The sequence below is a fragment of the Muntiacus reevesi genome, chromosome 11 (assembly GCF_963930625.1).
Source record: "Muntiacus reevesi chromosome 11, mMunRee1.1, whole genome shotgun sequence".
Taxonomy (NCBI): Eukaryota; Metazoa; Chordata; class Mammalia; order Artiodactyla; family Cervidae; genus Muntiacus; species Muntiacus reevesi.
In genome coordinates, this window is record NC_089259.1 from 16,805,704 (window position 1) to 16,828,380 (window position 22,677).

The following is a 22,677-nucleotide window of genomic DNA, read 5'->3' on the forward strand; positions in this document are numbered from 1 at the left end:
TTCAGAGGCTGTTTGTTTTTTGTTTTGGCCGACTTCGCTTAACGGATTGGGCGGGAGGAGCGCGGGCGAGCGGGAGGGCGCCGCCCAGGAGGAGAGGGGCGTGTCCGCCCCGGGTGCGCTCGCCCGATACTCCCCGGCGGGGGCCTCGGCCGCAGCCCCGGATCCACCCGGCTATAGCGAGGGGGCCCGCGCACCCAACGGGCCGGGTAGCTCCCTTACTCGGCCACCCACGCCCGCAGGGGCGAGTTTCGAGGAGAGGAAGACTGAGGCGGCGGCGGCGGCTGCCTCCGGGCGGGCGCCTGGGTTGCAGGCCCGGGGCTTCCCGCCCGCTCGGCCCACGCCTTGCCTCGCCTCGCCCAGCACCCCGGTGCCCTCCCGACGCTGGCGGGCCCGGGAACCTCGCGGACGTGACGCCGCGGGCGGAAGTGACGTTTTCCCGCGGTTGGACGCGGCGCTCGGTTGCCGGGCGGGGGAGGGCTGGCCCGGTTTTTTTCTCTGGGGAACGTTCAAATTATTTTTGTAACGGGAGTCGGCCGAGGACGGGGCGTGCCCGAGGTGCGCGCGTCCTCTCCCTTCCCCGGCCCTCCTCAAGCGCCCGCCGGTGCCTGTCCTGGGAGCGCGTCATGCCGCCCAAAACCCCCCGAAGAGCAGCCGCCACCGCCGCCGCCGCCGCCGCCGCCGCCGCGGAGCCCCCGCCGCCGCCCCCTGAGGAGGACCCCGAGCAGGACAGCGGCTCTGAGGACCTGCCTCTGGCCAGGTGAGCGGCCGAGCCACCGGTGGCGGGCGGCGAGCGGGGAGGGCGCCCCGAGGCTGCGTCGGCGGGCGCCGCGGCGTCTAGGCGGGGGCGCGTCCCCGCGGGGCGCGGGTCCCGGCGGGAGGGCTGTCCCCCCCTCCACCACCCCTCGCGGCGGAGCGCCCGGAGGGAGCTGACAGAGGTCTGGGTGCGGGCGCCGCCAGGGGATGGCGGCCGGGAGGGGGTCTCGGCTCCAGCTTGACAGGTGTCGGGCGGGTGGGGCTCGGGTCGCTGAGCGAAGTGACAGGTGCCGCCTTTGCTCCGCGAGACGGCCCTGCGCATCCGGCGGGTGATTTCGAGGCCCCATCACACGCAAAAGAGAAAAAAAGAAAAGAACTAACTGGTGTCTGCTGGACAGGTTTTTCTTCCCGTTGAGATTAGTAGTCCTCCAGTGGTCTTTTGACTTTCTTTTTTGGTCTCCTGCGATGCAACAGTTGGAAGTGGTTGTTTTTTTGTTTTGTTTTTTTTGTTTTTTTCCCCTCTGGGCGCGCAGCTGTATCTGAAGCCCAGTCCTGGGAGAGACAGCCAGAAAAGCCTTGGATGAGGCGGCAGAGATGCCCGCGGACGTGACGGGCAGGGTCCTGGGTGTCAGTTACCCCCCAGGAAGCTCGACTGAGGCGCCTTGTGGCGTTCTCTTAAAAGGGGATTTTCGGTTCTTGGGGATTCACGGCCATCGGTAGTGACTGGTGGAACGTAGCTCTTTAGAAAGAACTCGTGCCTGGGTAAAAATATTGTGAGACGTTTAGCCCAAGAGCTTAAAAGTTCCTAAACTTTTCTCTTGTTTCCCAAAACTTCTTGCGTATTTTCGTTGGCTACAGCGTGCCTCGTTATTTCTTCCATTTTGCCTTTTGGCTTTGAGCCAGCAAGGATCCTGGTGTCCTTGGGGTTTTTTTGTTTGTTTCGTTTGTTGGAGTAGAAAACGAGTGTTTTTGTGCTCACGTGGAGTTGTTTTTCTTCTCCTAAGTAGATTCTAAATTTAAGCAAGTCCACGATAATGCAGTGGAACTTGACAGGCAGATAATGTATTGCAACATCTTATTTTTCTTGATTGTGATGCTTTATGGTTAGAACCAAAAATTGAACGAGTATAATTATCCATTATTATTGTCAGCAGTGGCCCTGCTTTGAGACTGCACATCAATTACAGGGGAATGGGACTCCTTTCTGTCTCCCTTCCACAGTTCTAGTCTATCAGCAGGTCCTGTTTCTCTCACCTCCCCCTGCACTAACAGAATTTGGGACAAATTGTTAAAGATTGGGAAAGGCTTTTGGAAATGGCTTGTGAAAGGCTATTAGAAATTCATATATGACTATCTTATGAATTAAAAATCATTCTCACTAATGGGAAAAAAAAAAGCCCAGGGATGTTCTAGGAGAGGACGTTGGTTTCTGATTAAACTCTGATATGTCCAGTATTTTCCAGTTTCCCTTTGGTAAGAGCAGTGAAGTTTACTGCAAAGAACTCTTACGTTATCGCAGAGCTTGGACGCATTCTTGAATATTGTAGAGTAACCGGAAATATTGAAGTCCTGGCCATCACCCGGGAAAAGAAAGTCTTTGTTTCTATTTTCCAGCACTTCATTTTATATACTTTTAAATGATGAAACTATCACAAATTCTTTAAGTCAGAACCATGCAAGATAAAGTCTATTCTCGATTATCCTTACCCATAAAATGTGTCCTTATGGGCTATCAAAAACTACAGGTTAACTATTTAACAAGGATAGAACCACTGCCTGGCAGTCTGAAGTTGAGAAATTTACCTGGGGTGGGTTCAGGGCCCAGTCCAACTGCATTTCCAGTGATGGAGCCCATGTCTACTTTGAGAATTGGGAGTTTACTTAAGGGAAACAGCACACCATTTTCATTCTTGAGATAACCAAAAGTTAATTATGTTTCAGAGGAGGTTGGCAGTCTGGAATAGTGCTCAAGGGCATGGATTATAGACTTAGATTATTGGGTTTCTATCAGGGTTTGTACATACTGCCTGATTTCAAGTGAGTGCTTTAACTTCTCTGATTTGGTATTTGTAAAACAGGGATAATAAGAGGATTTACCTAATAGGGCTGATGTGGGGATTGAATCTACCTTCATCTAAGGTACTTTGTGTGGGATCATAATAAATACTAAAAAATTATTAGCTATTCCTTGTACTACTACTATTATTATTAGAGGTCAAGTAGACATTATGTGATTGAAAAAGAATTAGACAAGAAGAGTTTTTTGACTGCTTGTCTTGGTTAAGAAAAATCAGGAAGAAAAGGCTGAATTTAATCATCATGTAAGAACTACTAGTAAGTAGGTTAAATAAAACACTGTGAAGGGTACACTGCATTTTATCAAAAGTTAATGATATTGAATTGGTTTTGTAATATTGTCTATTGCTTTCCTCCTGCTGTTAACCAACCCAACTTTCCCAAACAGTTTTAGCTCTTGTACTTACTTTAAGCTATTTTGCTGCTCTGAAGTAGCAAACATTTTTCACTGTGTGGTATTACCATTCTGGAAAGACTGAAAAAGATAAATATATGTTTAAATTCTAAGTGTAATTTTTTCAAAGATAAAAAAGATTCTAAAGTATTTAGTGATGCTGTCTTTCAGGGTAGTGCTATTCTATGCAAACTATTGAAACGTTTATCTAATTAATTTGATTGTAAATATGTGCCTATTAATATTTTTTCATTTGGTAGGCTTGAGTTTGAAGAAACTGAAGAACCTGATTTTACTGCATTATGTCAGAAATTAAAGATACCAGATCATGTCAGAGAAAGAGCTTGGTTAACTTGGGAAAAAGTTTCATCTGTGGATGGAGTATTGGTAAGGAATGTCAAAATTTTTTGAAAACATTTTTTTAATTTCAGAAATAATTTTTAATCACTATAAAAAATTTTGAAAGTGGAAAATTATAAAGCAAACTTACTAATAATCCTATCACCCAGAGGTAATTTATTTCTGATAACATGAAAAATTAAAAAAACCTAACTCTCCATGTAAGCCCCCCACCAAAGTATTTTAAAGCAAATCTTAGGTTTCACATTTTATTCATAAATAGTTCACTATGCTATAAAGACTTTTTAAAAAACAAAATGACTCATAAAATAATTTTAATATCATAATATATAATCAGTATTGAAATGTCCTGATTGCCTTATAATTATTTATTTAGAATTCAGAATCTTTGATAATATTTTGATATTCCATTTTTTTCTTGAATACATATGCATATATATTCAACATCTATGTATATAATAATATCACTAGCAAATAATTATTGACACTTTATATGTACTGGGGAATATTGTAAGCACTTTATAAGTAACTCATCTGACAAGCCTTTAAGTTGTGAAGTATAAAATCCTTATTTTACATGTAAAATCTTCATTTTATAAATGAAGATACTGAAGCTGAGTGAGATTGAGTAACTTAACTAAGGATCCTGACTAATAAGATCTAAAACACAGATTTGGGATCATACATATAGTTACATATGTAATTGCATGTAGTTTTGTATCTTAAAAAATATTTTTTCTTAACATGAGCATTTTATGTTGTTAAATATTTTTTGATATATTTGATAATGTCATTTCCAGTGGTGTTATGATATTTTATCCATTAGATGTATTCTGATTTGTTAGCTTACTGTTATTTGACATTTCCCCCCCAACTTTTTGGAGCTGTAAAATGTGATAAACATCCTTATTTGTAAGAGTGATACCTGGCACAAATTAAGTCTTCAATTACTTGTTAAGTGGATTAATGAATGAATCTCTGATTATTAGGATAAATTCTTACAATTTGAATTACTGAGTCAAAAGCTACGAGCATTTATAAAACTATTGGTAATTATTGCTAAATTGCACTCTAATCACTTTTAATGAGTTTACATTTTCATTCAGCATTGTATTAGAGTACACTGTTGTCTTGTTTTTTTACTGATTCAGTCAATGCAGCAAAATATGTTTATATACGTCCCATAAAAATAGCTATTTATAACTGTTAAAAAGTGTTTTAATCTGTTTGGACTATTACAACAAATACCTTAGACTGGATAGCTTATAAACAATAGAAACTTATTTCTCACTGTTCTGGAGCTGGAAAGTCCAAGATCATGGTGCAGGCAGATTCTGGGTCTAGTAAAGGCACACTTCTTTATTCACTGGGAATTCACAGATAGTGCCTTATCACTGGCCTCGGTTGGCAGAGCTGGTGGGAGCTTTTGCTGGCCTCTTTTAGAAGGGAATTGATTTCATTCATGAGGGCCCTTCCCTCCTGACCTAATCACTCCTGAAGGCTCTACCTCCTGATACCATCTTGTTGGGCATCAGGTTTGCAGCATCTGAATTTGAGGGGGACACCAGTATTCAGTCTATAGCATCTGGTAATAAAAAAAAGGAGAAAACAAACCTCCAAAGATTTTCCAAAGATCTGAACATATTCTAGAACAACATACTAAAAAGGTATTCTTGAAGTATCTTGGATGAATGACTTTGGTATTATCATTCCAGAGCACCTAATATATATTTCCACTGATTTGGGTATATCATGTACAAAGCCGTTTCTTTGAGTGTGCTGTTACTGGAGTCATCACTCCTTCACTTCTCTCTCTTCCATAAATACTAGGCTTTTAGTTTTCAGAAAGTTGAGAAGGGGTAGTTGATTATAGACAGTATTGGTAAGTGCAGATAGTTGCCAGTTTTTAAGTGAGTTGTGTTCCAGATCTCTTGAAAGTGAAAGTCACTCAGTCGTATGGAACTCTGATCCCTGGAATTCTCTAGGCCAGAATACTGGAGTGGGTAGCCTTTCCCTTCTCCAGGGAATCTTCCAAATGCAGGTCTCCCACATTACAGGTGGATTCTTAATCAACTGAGCCACAAGGGAAGCCCAAGAATACTGGAGTGGGTAGCCTATCCCTTCTCCAGCAGATCTTCCGACCCAGGAATCCAGATCTCTTAGTAAGTACAATAAGGTAGTTAGATTTGCAGGCTAGTTCACAGGAAACTTTTTTAAAAAAACTGAATTCTAGCAGTAATAGTTTTGGGCTTCAGACTTTCATATATACATATGTAAATAAATAAATGTTACTGCTTTTGTATCCTACCCTTTTCTTTCTCCTGGCTTTGTCCCTATCTTCCATGGGAACTGGCATAGTTTAAAACTCATCTCCTGGTGATACTCTTGATGGGGACTAGGAGATGAGAAGTCATTCCTGGTTGTGTGCCGAGGAAAATAAAGGAATTTCATGTTACATTTGGGATTTGGGGCATCTTTTCATTGGGTACGACAGGATGATGTTGTATTTTTCTGTTACAGTTCACCAGACTCTTCCACAGAAATGTTATTTTCAGTGATAGTTAAGTTTTTGAAAGTTGGCCTGATAATTTAATCTTCATTTATACAGTAATTTCTAAGGGAGAATGTGACACAGTGAGTGCTGAGAAGCCAGAGAGTGACACAATGAACCTGTTTCTGATGCAGCCATTCTAGTTGCACTTGGCTATCTTCTTTGAAACAAGAATGTGGTAACTCAGGGTAATTTTTGTCACCTGAAAATAGATAATGTTTATTGAAACACAGGATGGGTTAAGAGCAAGAATTTGTCATGAGACTGGACTGACTCATTTCAAATCTACCATTTACTGTCTCTGTGATCATGAAAAGGTACCTAAAATCTTCAAGTCTCAATTATCTTATTTGCAAATGGAACTAACAATAATTTCTGTGTCTTGGAGTTATTTGGTAGATTAAATAAATTCATGCATATAAAACATTTATTAGTGTAAATGAGTGCTTATATTTGGTCATGCAAGCAGAATATTTTGACTAATGAGCTACTGCAGAAAATCTTATATTAATGTTTTTTAAAAGAATTTAAGGATCAATTAAAATGGTTGAAGTTTTAAATGGATGTATAGTGATTTTGATGTGGCACTTTCATTAAAATTCACATTTTTAGGTTCTTGAGAGTTAAAAAAAAGTTGTTTATACATGCAGGAAAGCATATATTAATCCTTTTAAAGGAAAGGTTTGTGGTATTTTGTCTAGAAATTTCTTCTTATATAAATGTTTAGTAAGTGTGTAATATGTGATTGCTGTCATATGACTAAATTGTGTTCATGCTGCTTACAGCATATGAATAAAATAAGAAATTGGTCAGGTATACTTCTCATACTGTGACTTATGGTGAATCAGTTGTTGGAATATCGGTTTTCTTTCTGCATCTTGAATGACAGCGTGGCAGAGAAGAAAAAAACCTTGGACCTCAGGGCAAAAAACTCTTATTGTAGTTGTAATGTAGCTATATGATTTTAGGCAAATTGGTTAATCCCAGTCTCAGTTTGCTCATCTGAAAAGCAGAAATGATGTCTGAATGTCAGCCTTTTAGGCTTTTGCATGGGTGTGTGTGTGTGTATATATATTCAAGGGCTTTGAAATATATTACCCTTGATAGAAGCATTTTAGAGGTAATTACATTTAGAAAGATAATTGAAGAGAATAGTTTGGAATTAGAGTAAAACTAGGCATTCTATTTAAGCTGTGCTGCAAAAATATGAAGAAGTTTCTTAATAACCTTAGCAGAATATATATTTTAAAATTATGTGTAATGAAAAATTTCTTTGCCTGTAATTTTTTAGTCCTTAGTCATATATATACCCTTTCTGTTTGAAGATGGTGCTTATATTCTGATTGCTTGTGCTTTTTGCTGAGCAAAATACATTTAAGAACATGTTTGTGTGCGTGTCCTCAGTCGTGTCTGACTCTTTGCGACCCCATGGACTGTAAACTGCTAAAGGACATATACGTGAATGTTACATTTGTATTACAGATGGAGGATATATGCAGGTTCTTTTATTTCTGATTTAACTTCTAAGATTAATTTTTAAAGACATTTTATTTTGGAGAGTTTCAGAGATTTATATAAATAGGTTAGAGAAAATAGTATGAACTCTCACATACCTCTTAACCAGCTTCAGTAGTTATCAGTCATGGCCAAACTCTATTTCTCCCTGACTCCAGATTATTTTAAAGTAAATCCAAGATATGATGTTTCATCTATACATATTTCAGTATGTATGGGGGGAAAAAAAAGAGCTCTTTAAAAAAATGACCACAAGAAATTTCCTGGCGGTCCTCTGATCAGGATTCCACACTTACACTGTAGGGGTCATGGATTGAATCCCTGATTTGGAAACTAAGATCCTACAAGCTGCACCGGAAGACAATCCCCTCCAAACAACAGAAGCATCACAGTTCATCACACCTGATAAAATTAATGAAAATTCCTTAATATCAAATATCCGTTGTTTGAATTATCTAGATTGTTTCATAAATTCTTTTTTTCAGTATGTTCAGGATTTAAATAAGGTCTACCCAGTGTGATTGGTTGATTTATGTCTTAAATCTCTTTCAGTCTATAGACTTTATCTTTTCCTTCCCTCCCCCTTTTCCTTTCTTTTCTTATTTTTTTTCCCAATGTATTTGTTGAAGAAACTGGAGTTTTTATCCTGTGAGATTTTTTACTGTGTGTATTTTACAGATTGTACCGCCTTCATTGTTTAACATATTTCCTAATTCTCTGTGTTTTCTAGAAATGATTGTAGAGGCCTGATCAGATCCTGGTTTGATATTTTTCAGAAGAAATGCTTCAGAGATGTTGTTGTGTATGCCTATTGGTAGACAAATAATGTCTTGTTCTCTCTCTTCTAATGTAAGCTTTTTTTGATGACCATTGACTGGAGCCATTAGAGGTTGCTAAATGCTGAACTAATCTTTCCCTTTTCAATTATTAATTGTAATTCTTCTGTAAATAGAAACTTTCCTCCATCAACTATGTTTATTCTGAAGTATAGGTCATTCAGGAAAGGTTGGATAAGTGCTTTATTCTTTGCGTTTATTGACTAGTTTTCTTTCTTTGTGTGTGTGTGTGTGATTATTGACTAGTTTTCAAGCTGAGTTTGTCTTTTAACATTCCCCAAAAGTGACCAATGATTATAATCATCTTTTCAAGTATTAATATTATCTTATAATACCAATAGACCAGTTTGACTATACAAAGACATTTAATAAGATCTTTACTTAAAGATAATATAACATTCAGTTGATCCTTGAATAGTGTTGGGGTTAGGGCCAGCAAACCTCCACACAGTTGACAATCTGTATTACTTATGGTTGACCTCTGTATACACAGTTTCTTCATATACATGGTTCCTCCATTTCTGTAGTTTCACATCTGAGAGTTTAGCCAATCTCAGCTCATGTAATACTATAATATTTACTATTGGAAAAAAAAATTGCCTATAGTGTAGTACTATAGTCTTGCAAAGAGTTGACTCACTGGAAAAGACCTTGATGCTGAAAAAGATGGAAGGCAAGGCAGGCCGGGCCGCAGCAGAGGATGAAATGGTTAGATAGCATCACCAACTCAACTCAACTTAGCGACTGAAAAACAACAGTAGCCTTTACTATTGAAAAAAAATATATAACACACAGTTTGCAGCCATGTTCTTCAAGAGTCAGCTGTATTTTGTAATTTCAAGAATGAAATGGAAATAAGATCATATAGTATTTAACCTTAGGGATTGTCTTTTTTTTCATTAAGCATAATTCCCTGGAGACACATTGATGTTAAATGTCATTATATTTGTTTGCTAAGGGTGCCATAAAAAAATACCACAGACTGAGTGGCTTAGACAACAGAAATGTGTTTTCTCACAGTTCTGGAGGCTGGAAGTCCAAGATAAACTATGGGCAGGTTTGGTTTCTTCTGCAGCCTCCCTCCTTGGTTTGCAGATGGCTGCCTTCTCCTTGTCTTCTGGAATGGTTTTCTTGTGCACAAATCCCTGGTGCCCTTTTGGGTGTCCAGACTTCCTGTTCATGTAAGGACGCTAGTCAGATTCAATTAGGTTTACACTTCTGTCCTCATTTTAACTTACGTACCACTTGAGACCCTATCTCCAAACACAGTTATGTTCTCAGATACTTAGGGCTCGGGCTTCAACATAGGAATTTTGTGGAGGGCACACAGTCCAGCTCATTGAAAATGGTTGGTTTCTTTGTTATTTTTGGTAGTATTCCACGGGATGGCTGCACCACAGTTTGTTTAACCGTTCACTTACTGAAAGGTGGCTGTGTTGTTTGTAGGCTTTAGCTACTATGAATGAAGCTGCTATATCTATATCATGTTATAGATTTTTATTGTGGACATCAGTTTTCCACTCTTTAAACACCAAGGAATGTTGTTGTTGGATCCTATTGCAGAGATCCTACGGTAAGAGTATGTTCATTTTTGTAGGAAACCTCCGAATTGTGTCCAGAGTGGTGGTACCATTCAAGAAAGCGCTGCTTCTTTCATATTTTTGTGACCATTTGGTGTTGTTACTATCTTGCATTTTGGCCATTGTAATAGGTGTGATATCTCACTGTTTTAATTTGTAATTCTCTTAACGGCGTACGATGCTGAACATCTTTTCATATGCTTATTTGCCATCTGTACATCTTCTTCGGAGAGGTGTTGACACCTTGTGCCAATTTTTTAGTCTGTTGTTTATTTACTCATTGGTGAGTTTTAGGAGGAGTTTATGTATTTTGGAAAACAGTCCTCTTTAGATATTCCTTTTGCCAGTATTTTCTCCCATTCTGTGGCTTAACTTCTCATCCTTTTGACAGTGTCTTTTGTCAAGCAGAAATAATTTTAATAAAGTCCAGGTTATAAATTCTTCCTTTTATGAATCATGCCTTTGATATTGTATCCTTATCACTGCCATCACACTTCCTGATTTCAAACTATTACACAGCTATAGTCATAAGAATAGAATGGGATTTAGCATTCAGACGGACACATAGATCAAGAGAAAAGAAAAGAGATCCCAGAAATAAACCCCCACACATATATGGTCAGTTAATTTATGACAGAAGAAGCCAAGAATATTCAGCAGTGATAAAACCATCTCTTCAGTAAAGGGTTCTGGGAAAACTGGACCACTGCCTCACACTATTGATAAAAATTAATTCATACTGGATTAAGAGACTTGAACATAAGAAACCATAAACTCCTAGAAGAAAACATAGGTGCAAGCTCCTTGACCACCGTCTTGGGGATGATTTTTTGAATTTGACACCAAAAGCAGAGTGAACAAAAGCAAAAAGAAACAAGTAGAACTAACTACATCAAAATAAAAAGCTTCTGATAGGAAAGGAAACCACTGACAAAATGAAAAGGCAACCTACCAATTGGGAGAAAATATTTGCAAATCTTGTATCTAATGAGTTAAAATCCAAAATACTTAAAGAACAAACAATCCAGTTTAAAAAAAAAATGGGCTGAGGGACTGAATATTTTTCCATGGAAGACATACAGATGGCTAACAAGTACATGGTGCTTAACCTCTCTAATCATCAGGGAAATGCACATCAAAACCACAGTAAAATACCACTCCCATCTGTTAGAATGGTTATTATCAAAAAGACAAGACATAACAAGCGTTGGTGACAATATAGAGAAAAGGGAACCATACATTGTTGGTAAGAATGTATATTGGTGCGTCCACTGTGAAAAACCGTACCTGGAGAGGAGAGATCAAGATGGAGTAAAGGGATGCGGGCTCACCTTCACGCACCAACACATCAAAACCACAACTACATATAGAGCGGTGCTTGGTAAAATTGATTTGGGAAGTAGCCAGATGGCTCTTTTTCAACCGAGGCTGTGAAGGAAGAACTGCACAAAGGCTGGCAGGAAGGGAGGAGAAGCAGTCTGGTCTGGTCAGGACCTGCCCCCGCCAGTGGAGGGTACAGAAGGGGAGGGACATGGCACAGATTTGGGGATTTTCCCTGGGGGGAGTGAGGGGTTTGAGCCACCTATTAGGCAACCTAGCCCACGGGTCCAACCCTGGGAAGACCCCCTTAGCTGGTTTGGAAACCACTGGGGCTTACCGGAGGTCTCTAAGAAACCAGGACTCGGCCCTTGAAGGACATGCACAGACTTGCCTTCTCCCAGTCACAGCAGAGTCAGCAGATGGAAAACTTTCTTGGGCTCTGGCCGGCTTACCAGGACCATCCCAGTGTATCCCGCAGCCTGCTCAGGGCTCCTGCTCCAGCGCCTCTTACCCTGGCGCTACCCCGACTGCGGCGCGGGCAACTCCTGAGACCGCGCACACTTGGAGGGCTGCGAGCCTGCTTGCACCCTGCCCCTGACTCTGACCAGTGTGGAGGCAAGACACTGCCAGCCTGGGTGTCCGTGTGTACACCCTGGAGGGAGCAAAGCCGCATCCCAAGCGGAGAATGTAGGCACTTGGTAGGCCGACCTTGCACACACTTGAGGGGGAGTAAAACTAGGTGGGGCCGACCATCGCAGGCTCGTGTGTCCATGCGCACATCCGGAAGGGAGTGAAACCGGGTCAGTGAGGCAGGCTCATGTGTCCATGCGCGCATCTGGAAGGAAGTGAAACCGGGTCAGGGAGGCAGGCTCATGTGTCCATCCGCGCATCTGGAAGTGAAACCGGGTCATCGAACGCAGGCGCTAGCTCAAGCCCTGACGCGGCCTCTAACCAAGACATGGATGCCGCGGCTTGCGGACGGAGAGAAACCAGCGCAGAGGTTCAGCCCCATGTCCTCAGCCCTGGACGCGCCCCATACTTGGACAGGGACTCCTGTCAGAAACCCACTTTCCTCCTAGCAGAAACCCACTTGCCTCGGTATTCCGGTTCCAGCCCCTGGAGCTCCGCCCCCACCCCTTATACGGTGGAGACCGCGTTTGAGCGGAGAAGCCCCAGTTCCGACCCGTAGCTGCTCCAGCTTCAGCCCGTCAGAATGATGGCTGCCCGCACAGCCCAGGGGAAGACCGCCTGTGCCCGTTCACTTCAGATCCAGCAGCTCGCAGACCAGAGCCTCTGGGCACATGCAGACTGCGTTGGGACACCCCCACATGAGGACATGCCTCCAAGACTGGGATAGGTAACTGTTTCACCTAATCATGGTGACAGAGAAGGCTGAACAAAATGAGAAGACTGAGGACTATATTTCAAATGAAAGGGCAAGAAGAAACCCCTGAAAAAACTCTGATGAAACGGAGGTAAATACCTTATAAAGAGTCCAGTAGTAATAGGAATGCTAACTGAACTGGGGAAAAGAATAGATGAACACAGAATTTTAACAAGGGATTAGAGAAAACATGCAAAAAGAACCAGTCAGAGCTAAAAAAAACAGGATAACTGAAATGAAAAACACTAGAGAGAATTAACAGCAGGTTAGGTGATACAGAAGAATGCATAAGGTATAGAATAATGGAAATCACTGGGTCACAACAGCAAAAAGAAAAAAAAAATTTAAATGAGAATTGTTTAAGGGACTTTGGGGACAACATTAGGTGTACTAAAAATCACATTCATAGGGGTCCCAGAAGGAGAAGAGAGGGAGAAAGAGGTAGAAAATTTATTTCATGAAATTATGGCTGAAAACTTCCGAAACGTAGACAGGAAACAGACATCCAGGTGCAGGAAGCACAGTCACAGACAGCATGAACCCAAGGCACGTCATAATTAACATGGCAGAAGTTAGAGAATTCAAAGGCAGCAAGAAATAAAGAGTCACGTACATTTCTATTATAATAATGTGTTTTCTCTTCCATTCTCTTTTTTTAGAGGTAATCTGACTGTAGGCTTTTTTGTTTTATTGATCTTTTTAAAGTATCAGCTTTTGGTTTCCTTGGTTTTTCTATTGGTTTTCTCTTTGCAGTGATTCTTTTGTATTTAGCTGACTTTTTGTATTGAAATGTTTAAATTCCTTTCTTATTTCCTTTTGTGTATATTCTTTGTTTTCTTTGTCATTACCATGGGGATTACATTTAGCATCTTAAAGTTTTATACTCTAATTTGAATTTTGTCAAGCTTAGCTTCAATAATATAGAAAAGTATACTTCATTAGCCCTGTCCACACTCCTTTCAGTTATTGATGTCACAAAACTATGCCTTTTTATATCAAGAGTCCAAAAACATAAACTAATGATTTTTAATGCATCAGTGTCTTAAATTATATAGAAACAACATGTGGAGTTATACACTATTATTGTAATAGTAATATCTTTTATAATTGCCTGTGTATTTACTTTTACTGAGATGTTTATTTCTTCAAATGACTTTGAGTTACTAGCTTTAATCCTTTATTTTCAACCTGCAGGACTCCTTTTAGCATTTCTCATAGGACATGTCTAGTGGTAATGAACTTCCTCAACTTTTGTTTATCTAGGAATGTCTTGATTTCTCCCTTACTTTTGAAGGACAATTTTACTGGCTATAGCAATCTTGGTAACAGTTTTTTTTTTTTCTTTTAGCACTTTGAATGTATCAGTCCCCTGCCTTCTTCAGCTTTTCTGATGAGAAATCTGCAGATAATCTAATTTAAGATTCTTTATAAATAATGACTTGCTTTTTTCTTGCTGCTTTAAAAATTCTCCTTTTGTCTTTGGGTACATGAATGCATGCTAAGTTGCTTTAGTCATGTCCAACTCTTTGCTCCCCTATGGACTGTAGCCTGCCAGGCTCCTCTGTCCCTGGGATTCTCCAGGCAAGAACACCAGAGTGGGTTGCCAGGTCCTCCTCTACAGGATCTTCCTGACCTAGGGATTGAACTCACGTCTCTTACATCTCCTGCATTGGCAGGAAGGCTCTTTACCATTAGCGCCCCCTGGGAAGCCCTGTCTTTGGATTTGACAGCTTAATTATGTCTTGGAATGGGTCTTTTAAAAATGTTATTTATTTATTTTTTTTTGGCTCTGCTGTATCTTCATTGTTGTGCGCAAACTTTCTCTAGTTGCAGAGAGCTAGGGTCGCTCTTTGTTATGGTACCCGGGCTTCTCATTATGATGGTTTCTTTTATTGTGGAGTTCCGGCTCTAGAGCATGGGCTTAGTAGTCGTGATGCATGGGCTTAGTTGCTCTGCAGCATGTGGAATCTTCCTGCACCAGGTATCTAACCCATGCCCCCTGCATAGACAGGTGGATGCTTTACCACTGGACCACCAGGGAAGTCTCTGTCTTAGAATGGGTCTTAGTCATCAATGTCTGGCTCCCCAAAGGGGAAATAGAGAAAATAAAGAGTAGGGGGAAGGTGCCAACCTTTTAAATCTTCTGAAAATCACTTCAGCTAGCAGGAGAGGTGCAACAACAGACCCCACCCTCCCTTGCTATATTCCTGCAATGCACAGTGATTGGAGCACAGATCTATGAAATTTGGAGGACTGGATCCCTTTTCGCTCTCCCTGGCTCCTGCAGATTGCATGCAGACTGTTCCAGGAATATGTGCACAGTTGTCTGCCATGTGGGTGACAGTTGGCCATGCGTAGTTGCTACTGTGCTAAGAGCTAAAACTGGTAGAAATTAACTATAATTTACCTTCTGTCCCTTCCTCTAGAAGTTGGAAACCTTCAGTAGACTCCAGAGTTCCAGAATAGTTAACATCGGACAGATTCTGTCAGTGCAGTTGTTGTCTAGGTAGGGACACAAATTTCTCGTGCTTCCTACTCTGCCATCTTCCCAGCTTTCTCTCTTAATATGAAGTTTGGGGTCAATTTGTCAATTTCTTTTAGAAAGGCAGTTGAGACCTCAGTAGGGATTATGCTAAATCTGTAGGTTAATTTGGGGAGTATTACCATTTTAATGATATTATCTTCATGTGCATGAACGTGATATGTCTTTACATTTATTGAGATAGTCTTTAAGTTTTTCAACAGTGTTTTTAGATTACAAGTCTTGCAATTAAAATATTATTGCTAAGTATTTTACTCATTGATGCTATTATAAATGGGATTTATTTTCAATATTTGGTTTATTCATTGCTGGTAGATAGAAATACAATTGACTTTTGCATGTTGATTTTGTATGCTGCGAACTTGCTGAATTCATACTTCAGTTCAAATAGTTTTTTAGTGTATTCCGTAGGATTTTCTGTAAACAGGATCGTGTTATCTGTAAATAGAGATAGTTTTACTTCTTTTTTTACAATATGGATGCCCTTTATACAATATCAGTTCAGTTCAGTTCAGTCACTCAGTCATGTCCAATTCTTTGAGACCCCATGCACTGCAGCATGCCAGGCCTCCCTGTCCATCACCAACTCCCAGAGTTTACCCAAACCCATGTCCATTGAGTCGGTGATGCCATCCAGCCATCTCATCCTCTTGTTGTCCCCTTCTCCTCCTACCCTCAATCTTTCCCAGCATCAGGGTCTTTCCAAATGAGTCAGCTCTTCGCATCAGGTGGCCAAAGTATTGGAATTTCAGCTTCAACATCAATCCTTCCAATGAACACCCAGGACTGATCTCCTTTAGGATGGACAGGTTGGATCTCCTTGCAGTGCAAGGGACTCTCAAGAGTCTTCTCCAACACCACAGTTCAAAAGCATCAATTCTTCAGCGCTCAACTTTCTTTATAGTCCAACTCTCACATCCATACATGACCACTGGAAAAACCATAGCCTTGACTAGACGGACCTTTGTTGACAAAGTAATGTCTCTGCTTTTTAATATGCTGTCTAGGTTGGTCATAACTTTCCTTCCAAGGAGTAAGTGTTTTTTAATTTCATGGCTTTGGTCACCATCTGCAGTGATTTTGGAGCCCCCCAGAATAAAGTCAGCCACTGTTTCCCGTTTCCCCATCTATTTGCCATGAAGTGATGGGACCAGACGTCATGATCTTAGTTTTCTGAATGTTAAGCTTTAAGCCAACTTTTTCACTCTCCTCTTTCACTTTCATCAAGAGGCTCTTTGGTTCTTCTTCACTTTCTGCCATAAGGGTGGTGTCATCTGCATATCTGAGGTTACCTTGATATTTCTCCCAGCAATCTTGATTCCAGCTTGTGCTTCATCCAGCCCAGCATTTCTCATGATGTACTCTGCATAGAAGCTAAATAAGCAGGGTGACAATATACAGCCTTGACGTACTCCTTTCCCCATTTGGAACCAGTCTGTTGTTCCATGTCCAGTTCTAACTGTTGCTTCCTGACCTGCATACAGGTTTCTCAAGAGGCAGGTCAGGTGGTCTGGTATTCCCATCTCTTTCAGAATTTTCCACGGTTTGTTGTGATCCACACAGTCAAAGGCTTTGGCATAGTCAATAAAGCAGAAATAGATGTTTTTCTGAAACTCTTTTGCTTTTTCGATGATCCAGTGGATGTTGGCAATTTGACCTCTGGTTCCTCTGCCTTTTCTAAAACCAGCTTGAATATCTGGAAGTTCACGGTTCATATGTTGCTGAAGCCTGGCTTGAAGAATTTTGAGCATTACTTTGCTAGCATATGAGATGAGTGCAATTGTGTGGTAGTTTGAGCATTCTTTGGCATTGCCCTTCTTTGGGATTGATGTGGATGCCCTTTATTTCTTTTTCTTAGTGGACTGCCCTGGCTAGAACCTCCAATACATTGTTACCTTTTCCCCGATCTTAGTGGGAAAACATTCAGTCTTACTGTTTCCTGTGATGTGGGCTTTCTGGAGATGCCTTTTGTCAGGTTGATGAAGTTCCCTTTTATTCCAGTTGTGTTGAGTATTTTGTCAAATGGTTTGGGATTTTGTCAAATGATTTTTTTCTGCATCTATTGAGACAACTATGTTTTTTCTCCTTATTGATATAATGTATTATATTCTTCTAAGATTTTAAACCAACGTTGTGTTTCTAGGATAAGTTTCAGTTGTTTATGGTGTGTAATTATTCTTATATATATATATATATATTTTTTTTTAATTTGGTTTTCTTGTATTTTGTTCAGAATTTTTATGCATTTGTTCATAAGAGATTTTGGTCTCTATTTTCTTTCCTTGCAGTGTCTGTCTGATTTTAATGTCAGGGTAGTATTGACTGCCGAAGGAGATGGGAAATGTTTGCTTTTCTTCAGCTTTTATGGAGCATTTTGGTTAATTGATGGGTTTCCCTGGTGACTGAGACAGTAAAGCATCTATCTGCAGTGCAGGAGACCAGGGTTTGATCCCTGGGTTGGGAAGATCCCCTGGAGAAGGAAATGGCAACCCACTCCAGTACTCTTGCCTGAAAAATCCCATGGATGGAGGAGCCTGGTAGACTACAGTCCATGGGGTCACACAGAGTCAGACGCGACTGAGTGACCTCACTTTCACTTGGTTAATTGATACTAATTCTGCTTTAAATATTTGGTAGAATTCATCAATGAAACCATCTGAGCTTCTACTTTTCTCTGTGTAGAAATTTTAAAATTATTAGTCTAGTCTCTTACCTTGTTATAGGTCTTTTCAAATTGTCAGTTTCTTTCTGTGTTGGTTTGGTCATCTCTTTCTCGTTAGAAGTTTGTCCATTTAATTTAAATTATCTGATTTGTCAGCAGGCAGTGGCTCATAGCATTCCTGTTATAATTCTTTTTGAAATTTCTATAAGGTAGGTCTGAATATCCTTTTGTCATTTCTAATTTTAACTAATTTGAATCTTTTTTCTTGATCAGTTTAACTAAAAGTTTCTCTTATCTTTTTTTTAAAAAAACAATTTTTGGTTTTATTGATTTTTCTCTACTTTTATACTCTCTAAATTTAATCAAACCATTTCTTCCCTCTTCACCATTTAATGTCTTAAGCTTAATATATATGTCGGATAGCATTATTAAAGTTCATCATGAGCTTTCATCATGAACTACTCAGATATATCTAACATGTAATTATAGATAATTGTTATAATAGTATATAATTTGATTGCTATTTTTACTGCAGCATATTTTCTTTTTTTCTGAGGACTCATGGAAGGAATTTTACTCTTATCTCTGAATGAAGACTAGCTAGGCTTTTGTGAGAAGCAATTTTATTTTATTTTGTGGTCATTATGACTCTTGTAACTGTTTATGGATTTGAATGCCAACTTTCAAGGCATGGCATGTAGTTTTTCTCACTAACATCTTTCTTGTTCTTTTTTCCACTGTTTCTATATTTCCCTTTCAGTATTTCAAAGAAATATATATTTACATATGAACATGCATATATAAATGTATATCTATATATAAACACACATATATATTCAAAACTCAAATATACTTGTTTTTAAAATTTTTTGTAGTATTAAAGTGAGAAGTGAATATCCATTGCTCTCTTTGTATTCCCACCTCTATAGAAATAACCACTGATAAATTTTTGTTCATTCTGTCCCTTCAGCCCTTCCTCATTTCCCCCTTCACACACACACACACACACACACACACAGAGGATTTTTATTTTTTTCACTGAGGTTTTATTATTTATTTACACGTTTTAACCAATTTAAGTAATTATTGATGCTTTTGGAATAGGCAATAGATTCAGATGGTTTAAGATTCAAAAGAAATAAAAATGTAAGCAATGAAAACCTCTCTAATTCCTTCCCCTAAATTACCCACTTCCCCTCCATAGGCAGCTAATAAAAGTTTCTAGTTTTTGTGTTTTTCTGTACCTTGCTTTTTTCATGTAGTGTTCTATGTTGAAGAGTACCTCTCCTTCTGTGTTTAGCTTAATCTTTTTAGTGGATGTATTTTTCCATTGTATGGACATGTGATTTGTTTATATATCCCCCTATTAACAAAGATTTAGTTTATTTTTGACCCTTTGATACTACAAACTGCTGCAGTGAATAGCTTTATATATACATTTAGTGCACAAATAAGAGTACTTTTGTAATGTTGGTTCCTAGAAGTGAAACCACTGGGTCAGAAGACATTCACATTTACAAAATTTGATAGATATGTCTTTGCTCACAGATAGATAAATAGATAAAATCTTTGCTGATGTCTCACTTTTCCAATAAGGCCTAACCTGTTTAATACTATGCTCTGCCCTACTTCTCCCTCAGATTTCTCTTCCCTTTGCCCTGCTTTTTTTAAGTTGAAGTTTGCAGTGTTGGGTTGGTTTCTGGCGTACAGCAAAGTACATCACACTAAGTGACATGTGTGTGTGTTCTTTATCAAATTCTTTTCCATCATGGGTTATAACAAGATATTGAATATCTTGTTTCTTCCAAGCTATTTCCCTTTTGGTAACCATAAATTTGTTTTCTATGTCTGTGAGTCTTTTTCTCTTTTGTCTGTGAGTTTATTTATATCGTTTTTTAGATTCTACACATAAGTGATATTATATGATGTTTGTCTTTGTCTGACTTAACTTTGTATGATTCGGTCCATCCACGTTGCTGCAAATGGCATTAATGACTTCCTTCTTTTATACGGTTGAGTGACATTTAATTGGTTATATATACCACATCGTCTTTATTCATTCACCTGTCTTTATTCTTCATGTTAGAAGTAGGTACCAGAAGAATATATCATACTGTATAACACCTTTTTCCCATAGGATTGAAATGACTGTGGAGAGTTATAGGCTTCCAGGTTTGCTAGGGTATCTTCAACCTCAATTTGATAGGACCGTTTGTTTTTCTGTACTTTAACATCTTTATGCTCTATATAGTTTAGATACAACAGGTTTTGTTTTGAAAGAAGTGATTATAAATACTCTGTCAGTGAATCAATTTTTTTCCTTATATGCATTATAATTTTAGAGGCCTGATATTCATAATTATTGATGTTCAGATTGGTAGTTATTTCTATTAAATGTTCAGCTATAAACAGTAGTCAAGTTTATATGAGACCTAGATATTGAGGAGAGTTTTGAAGTGAGTTATTTTGTCAAAAATGTCTGTTCTTTTCTGCTTTACCTCTTTTCAGTATGTGCCTTGATTTTTCTCATTCTGCAAACCATTTTTAAGATAAGTTGAATCAGATTTATATTGCAGTCAGAAACCACCAAACTTCCCCCCACCTTGAATCTCTTTTAGAAAGTGTACCAAACTTTGTTTATTAAATAATAATTTTTCCTAATTTTATTCTAGCCTGACAGCCAGTGCTTTTTATCAGTATAAAGATAAATTATGTTATCTTATTGCATTGAATTCTAGCAAAAGTGAAACACTAGCTACTTTAGCTACTGAGGCATTATTTAAAGTAAACATATGGGTTAACTTAAGTTTTTAAAAATTTAAGCAAATTTGCCAAAGATTATCATTTTATGATTTGAACCCTAGAGACTCCCAGACCACAGGACTTCAGTGACCAATGGTCCCTTTCATTTTCTCTTCCAACTGAGATTCTTTTATTCTAATGCCAACTCATTTATTCAGTAGTTATGTTTTCATTTTTTTCAAATGATATTGGTTGAATGAATGGACATGCAAACTTTGAAAAATATCTTTTATACACATAATTAAATCTGAATTGTAGTAGTTGATTTCCTCACTGTTTATCATCTTTGTTTCTAAGAGGGCAGACATCAGTTAATTAGTAGTTGTTTTAATATGGTGGCTGTTTTCACTACTCTATGGCTCTGTCTTCTTGGGTGGATCATTTTTTGGGCCTTGGACTCAGTAAAGCAGAGAGCTTGACTAGAAACTAAATTCCAGGTCACTTATGTATTACAAGTTTAGGAAGTGAAGATGGTAATTCATTTCTTTGTGTGAATTAATCCTGCTGATCCTCAGTAGCTTATCAGTGTGTGATCAGGAGATTGTGGTAGGACCAATATTCTCACCTTAGAACTTTTTACTCATGATTCAGTTGCTGCTTCGTTCTCTGAGCCTATTAGGGGGAAAAACGAGAAAGTCAGAAAAGTCATTCTGTCCTATACTGGGGTATGACTATTGATGCTGCTTCTAAAATATATATCCATTTAATGTCAAGTTAATGCTGGCCATTGTACTAGGTTCTTGGGCGTTCAGCAGTGTACTTAGTGTGATTATGCTTTCAAAATGCTTGCAAAGTAGTTGAGATAGGGACAGGTGAACAATCTAGTAAACTGAACTTGAGTTTGGTTAGGTGCTTAAATAGTCCTAACCACTGAATTCTGTAGAAGTTCTTAGCTCCAAGTACTCATCTCTTGGGCAGAAGACTAGAACTTGCCAAGAACATATTTTTCTGGGAGTAGAGTCAACTCTTTCCCCACAAAGGCATTGTGTAACTGGATGGCTAATTCAGTTGTTGTTGACCCCTGCATCTTGAATCAAAAATATTATCGAGCACAAGTAAAGTTAGCTTTTGTATTCTTCTTGGCTGTGCTGCTCTTGCCTTTTGGTTCCTGTGAGCACATCAAGAATTTCGTTAGCACTCACTGCTGTCAGCTAATATTATGCAAGTGAGAGGGAGAATTTTCTGGCATATTAGCATGTTATTTCTTTTGTTCTTACATATAACTTTGGTAAGGAAATCCCAGAGGGGAAGATATAAAGGCAGCTCTTAGCCCCTCTACTTCTGTAATACATTTAACTTGTAACTTTATTGCTAATCACTCATTACAGTCTCATGAATCTGGTGTAAGGATGTATCCTTTTGACCCTGAGATAAAGAGCATGTTTCCTATGGCTTATTTCCATCATTTTCATAGTTGGTATCTTAAAAAGTAAAGATAAGAGAGAGTAGTGTTTTTAGCTTTTAAAATTTCAGGTTAAATTCATGCTAGTTATGTTAACCTACTTTTCAGTTAAGATAACCTACTTTTCAGATGTTTCTAAGATGATTTATGTTACCACTTGGGGGAGCTCTTTTATAAGTTAGTGCATTGTAAAAGAGCAAGTGTTGGGTTGGCCAAAAAGTTTGTTCAGTATTTCCATAAAATATCATGGGGAAAAAACTCAACAAACTTTTTGGTTAACCCAGTAGAAGTCATATCACTAACTCAGGGTTACCAATTGGGTGGTTTAAGTAAACTAAACTAAATGATAGCTTAAATGAATAGCATCTTAAGTGTTGATTATAGATTTTGATTTAAAAACTGTAGTATATGTAATTAAAGTTTTACTATTTAAAAAATTTTTTTCTCAAGAATATTCCTAATTTTTCCTCTCACCTATTTTATATAAATTTAGTACTCTT

General features: G+C 39.0%; 1 protein-coding gene across 3 annotated transcripts in view; it reads left to right on the plus strand.

Annotated features, from left to right (window-relative positions):
- Window positions 1–257: 257 nt before the first annotated feature.
- The window catches only part of RB1 (RB transcriptional corepressor 1), a 117,857-nt gene continuing 95,437 nt past the window's right edge, over window positions 258–22,677 (plus strand). Inside the window, exons 1-2 of one of the 3 annotated variants that reach the window (XM_065902292.1) lie at window positions 258–757; window positions 3,484–3,610. In XM_065902292.1, the coding sequence (XP_065758364.1) occupies window positions 624–757; window positions 3,484–3,610 (261 nt within the window). In that variant the 5' untranslated portion in view covers window positions 258–623. Of the gene's footprint in view, window positions 758–3,483; window positions 3,611–12,552; window positions 12,861–22,677 lie in introns of those variants that run through there. The other 2 variants (XM_065902290.1, XM_065902291.1) reach the window with 2 other exon arrangements.